This window comes from Anopheles darlingi, chromosome 2 (assembly GCF_943734745.1).
Source record: "Anopheles darlingi chromosome 2, idAnoDarlMG_H_01, whole genome shotgun sequence".
Classification (NCBI taxonomy): domain Eukaryota; kingdom Metazoa; phylum Arthropoda; class Insecta; order Diptera; family Culicidae; genus Anopheles; species Anopheles darlingi.
In genome coordinates, this window is record NC_064874.1 from 6549954 (window position 1) to 6555000 (window position 5047).

At 47.9% G+C, this 5047-nt stretch overlaps 2 protein-coding genes across 2 annotated transcripts in view; one reads left to right on the plus strand and one right to left on the minus strand.

The window, feature by feature from the left end:
- Positions 1–2066: 2066 nt before the first annotated feature.
- LOC125950552 (O-phosphoseryl-tRNA(Sec) selenium transferase) lies at positions 2067–4235 on the minus strand. The gene is made up of 5 exons (XM_049678648.1): positions 3953–4235; positions 3684–3888; positions 3483–3612; positions 2528–3421; positions 2067–2456 (listed from the first exon to the last, which is right to left on the minus strand). The coding sequence occupies exons 2-5, from the start codon at positions 3798–3800 to the stop codon at positions 2167–2169; spliced, it is 1431 nt and encodes a 476-aa protein (XP_049534605.1). The 5' UTR covers positions 3801–3888; positions 3953–4235; the 3' UTR covers positions 2067–2166.
- Positions 4236–4272: 37 nt separating this feature from the next.
- LOC125950550 (centrosomal protein of 152 kDa) overlaps positions 4273–5047 on the plus strand; it is a 4237-nt gene continuing 3462 nt past the window's right edge. The window contains exon 1 of the mRNA XM_049678643.1: positions 4273–5047. This exon is cut by the window's right edge and continues 1728 nt beyond it. Coding sequence (XP_049534600.1) covers positions 4514–5047 — 534 coding nt within the window. The 5' untranslated portion in view covers positions 4273–4513.

Sequence of the window (5047 nt, forward strand, 5' to 3'; positions counted from 1 at the left end):
CGTACAGGAAAGTTGCAGCAGGCGCAGCCTCCTTTTCGATAGCATATTTCGGCACTTTATTTCAAGATCAAGATCACCCCGAAAGTATGGCAATCAATGGACTGCCCGATCGCGCATAAAGGGAATTGTCGACAAAAAAGGTGTCGGTTTTTACATAAAAATTAGCGAGGCTCGCATTGATTGTTGCAGAACCTTTCATTTCATCTGCCTTTTTTGTTTGTTTCATTCTCTGGATTTATTATGGATGCCATGCAATTCCTAGTATGGAAAAAGTCCTACGTTGAGTCCTTATCCTTTCGTTCTACTTCATCACTTTCGTTCTACTCCATCTTCCGTCCGTTGCTTCCATAAGTCATTAGTGTGCAGTTTCGCGAATATAACGTCGGTAACAGTTCCCAAAGATAGATCGGTTGGAACATGAAAGCAAATGTAAGCCGGGGACGTGGCCTGGAACGGATCACCCAGGATATAGCCAAGCGCCAGCCGGAAGCGAAAGCTGGGCGGCCCTCCCGGAGGAGGTAATACGAAACCGAAACGTCGTCCGAACTCCCGGCCCAAAATTAGTCAATCCATCAATCTTCATTATAGCCAAGGTAACGTCTGTTATAGCGTCGCCTGTCCGAGACGGTGGCGTCAAATCAATCGTCGTCCTTCGGATGCGATGCAGATCATCAATCGTTCAACCGACCGGCGACCAGCTGGAGAAAAGCGGGATTGCGTTTTAGGTCCGATCGTTGCCGACTATGGTTGCGGCAATCGGGAGGGTCTTTACCTGATTGAACTTGCCGTGTTTAGGGGACTGCGGTGCCGTCTATAGATCTGTTCATATCGTTCGTACCATATAGAGGCCTGCGGGGTATTGGAAACGTTTTATGCTTTACTCTATCGTACAATTCAAAGGGTAGTTTTTATCAGTTACTCAGTAAAACAGCAACAAAATGAACACAATCTTTACATTTTGCTTCTCGATTAGTGTCTGTATATCGTAGCAAATCGCTAGAACAGCCGGGCTGGCCGAAACGAGAACAGAGAATTCAAATTCGAAAAACTCACTCAACCGTTAAAACACACGATTTACCGTTAGCTGGTGCACGAAGCTGTGCCCCGCTTTTAGCTCTCTATGGTCTCTTCGGTGGCAGAGAACAACAATGGAAGCATCGAAGACATCCCCGAGGGGGGCAGGGCAGGGCCTTCCGAAATGCCCTTCCAAACCACCTAGTCAGCCAGTCTGTTTTAGTCAAAGTCGCCGGATGCCAAATCACGCCAATCGCTTGCCATGTAGTCGATCGGGCCGCTGTGACAGCATGGCTGGTAGTGTCTAGTTACCACATACCGTTACCATTCAACTGGGCAGCGGATTTTAGGCTCCGGTCTAGCGTAACACGCTTCATGGCTCAACTAGTTGCTCTCCGATGACTTTTCATTGATTGGAATGGAACATGGAAGATTGCATTAGCCAGACTTGTAGAACGAATAATCATAACTTAAAGATTAATGCTGAAATAGGTTGCTACCTATTGCTTGGAAGCGCCTCTGGCTTTGCATAACTATCTATCCGTAGTATGTTTCTCGGTAGGACTGGGATATGTTGTGGATAAGAAATTAAAGGAGACAATTCGTCCCCCATCCATGCGTATTAAACTAAACCCCTCGACAGTACTAGACATTATTGTTCGATACATTGTGTGGCAATGGAAAGCAATCCGCTCCACACGGTTACTCGGTGATCGGTTATACTGTTCGCCTGCCAGACAATCGACGGCCGGAACTGGGAGCGGTTCTAATTGTGCGATTGAAAATGAATAAAATGGTGGAGGTATCGGGAGTGTTTTTATAGGAGTTGAATATGGTTATAGAGGACGGCGCTAGTTACAGGCCACATAGCGGGGTGTGTCCGTGCAGCTGAGCTGGATTATCTGACGAGTTCGGTTTCTGATTTATCATAAAAACCAAACGATCGCTTTCTGGATTGCATTGGGAGATCAAATGGATTGCACACGCACATTTTAAGAGTTATCGAGATCAAAGAAAGACTTGACCAACAGAAACGTGATACATTTGTCCAGTATGAATGAAATTCAATGAAAGCTCCTACTATTACCGACTCGATAATAGAATAAATAACTTATTACTTTAAAAAGGCTTCGTAGTGAGCAAAACAACAACCTAATCGTTTGCCATATATTTACTGCGGAACTTCAGCAACACCTCGGGTAATTTCACCAGGAATGTATCAATTTCTGAACGCTGCACACCGAGCGCTGCGCTGGCCGTTAGATATGGTACACTGCACAAAGAACTGTGTGCTCCCCATCCTTGGAAAAGATAGTCCTCGATGCTTTTGCTCTGTCCAGGATTCACCACTCGACAGCCGGAAACGCCACGCTTCTGAAGCATCGATCCGATCATCTCCAATCCACAGCCTGTTGTTTGAGTAAATGTTCCCAACGAAATAGCTAAAACGGAAGAAAGGTAGGGTGAGGTATTAGTAGTAACGTAAATGGCGTTTTTGGTGACCATCACCTACCGATAGAAATGGAGTTGCGACAGGGTAACAATATTTCGCCGAATTTTGCGGCTATCTTAGTCATTCCATCTAGTAGCATCTTGTACAGTGTGTTTCGCTGCTCAAGCAGCTGACGGTAACCAGTGATCCCGAGAGTCAGTAGCGTCATCAGCACATCCAACGATTGCGATCCTGATGCACGACCTGGATAGAGGCCTGCGATCGCATCAACGATGGTGCTATCAAAGCATCCAGCAACGATAGCCCCCCCGACAGGGACAAGCAGATTCTTGTCGGTACTCTGTACGAACACATCGACCCGTCCGGTACGAGCTGCTTGATTAATCTGGTGCAGCAGTTGTGAGCTTTGCAGCCCGTACGCATTGTTCACTATGTGTGGAATGCCGTTCCGGAGACAGAGGTCTGCGAGCGCCATTATATCGTCACTGTTGCGTGGTGCAAAGCAGCTCGTAGTGGACAATATGCAACAGATTTGTTCCTCTCCAAACTCTTCGATTTTTGCTTGAAATGTGGCCAAATCGGTGGCATACTTTGGCTCGCTGCTATCGACACCGTTGGCGATCAAACTATCGACAACGATCGGCACTAGACCCGCCGCGAGGATACTCTTGAAGCACGATTGCTGATCTACACGTGACCACAGCACGTAGCGTGATTTCGGCCTATGAGCGTGTACAGATCGTAGGCTAAGCATCACTGTCATACCAGTGGCCAACGGGATAACGATTGCCTTCTTACAGTTCGGGACTCCAACCGTACGTATCAGATCGAGCACCAAACAGTTGGTAAGGTTTGCCATGAGCGTCGAGCCGGCTGCCTTCGGTTGCGCTGCCGTAAGATTACCGGAACGGCCCACACCGTGGGCAAAGTTGTAGTGTCTACGGCGAACAAGATCTATCGAAGAGGGTAACATTAAAAACTGCGATCACAGGATGGCAGCACACTAGTCCCCTACCACAAACTACACGTGCCTCCCGTTCGCCAACTCCACACCGGGAAGGAAAGTTATTGCTATCCAGCAGGGCCAGCTCTTGTATGAAGTACTCTATCATCGGTTCGCTCCATCCGTCTTGGGGAAGTTTTCGCTAAAATTTAGAAGCCAATCAAAGGGTTTGGTAAAATAAAATCTGTCTTTTTTTCTGTTGATCACGCCTACCTTTTCGAGCAGGATTTTTATCTGTTTATCACGCTCCTGTCGTGCATCGTTCGCTAAACTCAGATAGTTCCCCGGAACGAGCCCCTTGTCAATTGATCCGAGTGTTTTATCATTCATATCATCGCGGTTTGTTGAACACTTTCTCAGTGCGGTGTCTTTTGGTTCAAAACAGGCTGTTTGTAATCTTCATTGCAGGAGATATGGGCTGAAAGGAGAACTCGATCGTTAGTGCAACAGATCCTTGCAGAATCACTAACCTTAATACTTGCCGGTTTCAGATGGTTTCCTTGCGAGACACCCGGATCTCGGCCGCAGATTTCTGTAGTTTCTATGGTTGATTGGCAGCGTTGTAAAAGGTTTTAGAAGGATTGGCAGCGTTGTAAAAGGGCCTTTTTCTTGGTCTCAACCTGGTTTTTATCTGGACCGCAAAATGTTAACCGACAAAATCTTCTCACCTCACCACTTCTGAAGTAAGCTATTTCTCTCAGGTGACAGTGCTTGATGTGGACTTGGCCTCATAGCAATATTCGAGCAATATTCGAGCAGTTCGAGTATCCGAGGCGAGCTGTCATGTTGTGGGCTTGGCGGCGGCAAAAAAAGCGGAAAAACCTTTATTTAGTTGAGTTTACATATTTTTGAAACGATTAAATACATTCCGAGCCTTTTTCACGCACCATTTCTGCTGCCAGGTGGCCGAAACCGTGCGTTGGCGTGTGCTAGTGCCAGAAGTTCAAGTACAATCAAAGATTTTTGCGTTGAAAATGTGTTTTATCGTGGTGCTTGCGGTCGTCGATTGATGCGAGTACGATTGCGCCCGAACAGCCTGCACCATGGACAACGGACCGGGCATATCGTTGTTCACCGATGCCGGCAGCATCCATCTGGATCGACAACTGAACAGCGAACAGGAGCGGGCCGAAGAGGAGGAAGAACTGCGGGATCGAAAGCGACGGAAAGCACAGTTGGGCATCGAGTTGGAAGGTGCCTTCGGTGATGTCACTAGCGATGACGATACGCTTAACTCGCTGACCTACCAGTCGAACTACACCGAGGACGAGGATGACGACGAACCTAGACCACCGGCCGGTGGCCGTCAAGGGCACGGTAACCATTACCAGCAAGCACTCTTACCACCCACCGTAACTAGTCCTCGGACAGCAGCGGCAGCAGCAGCAGCACCGGCAACGACGGCGTCCCAAGACCTAATCGGTGGTAGTGATGTCCGGGAGTTGCGGTTGTTGCTTGAAGCCAAGTCGCGGGAATTAGAGAGTCTGGCACACACAATGTACGAAAAGCAGCACGCTCATGATCAACAGCTGGGCGAGTTGCGCAAAAAGCTTCTGCTCGAGCAAGCCGAGAAAGAT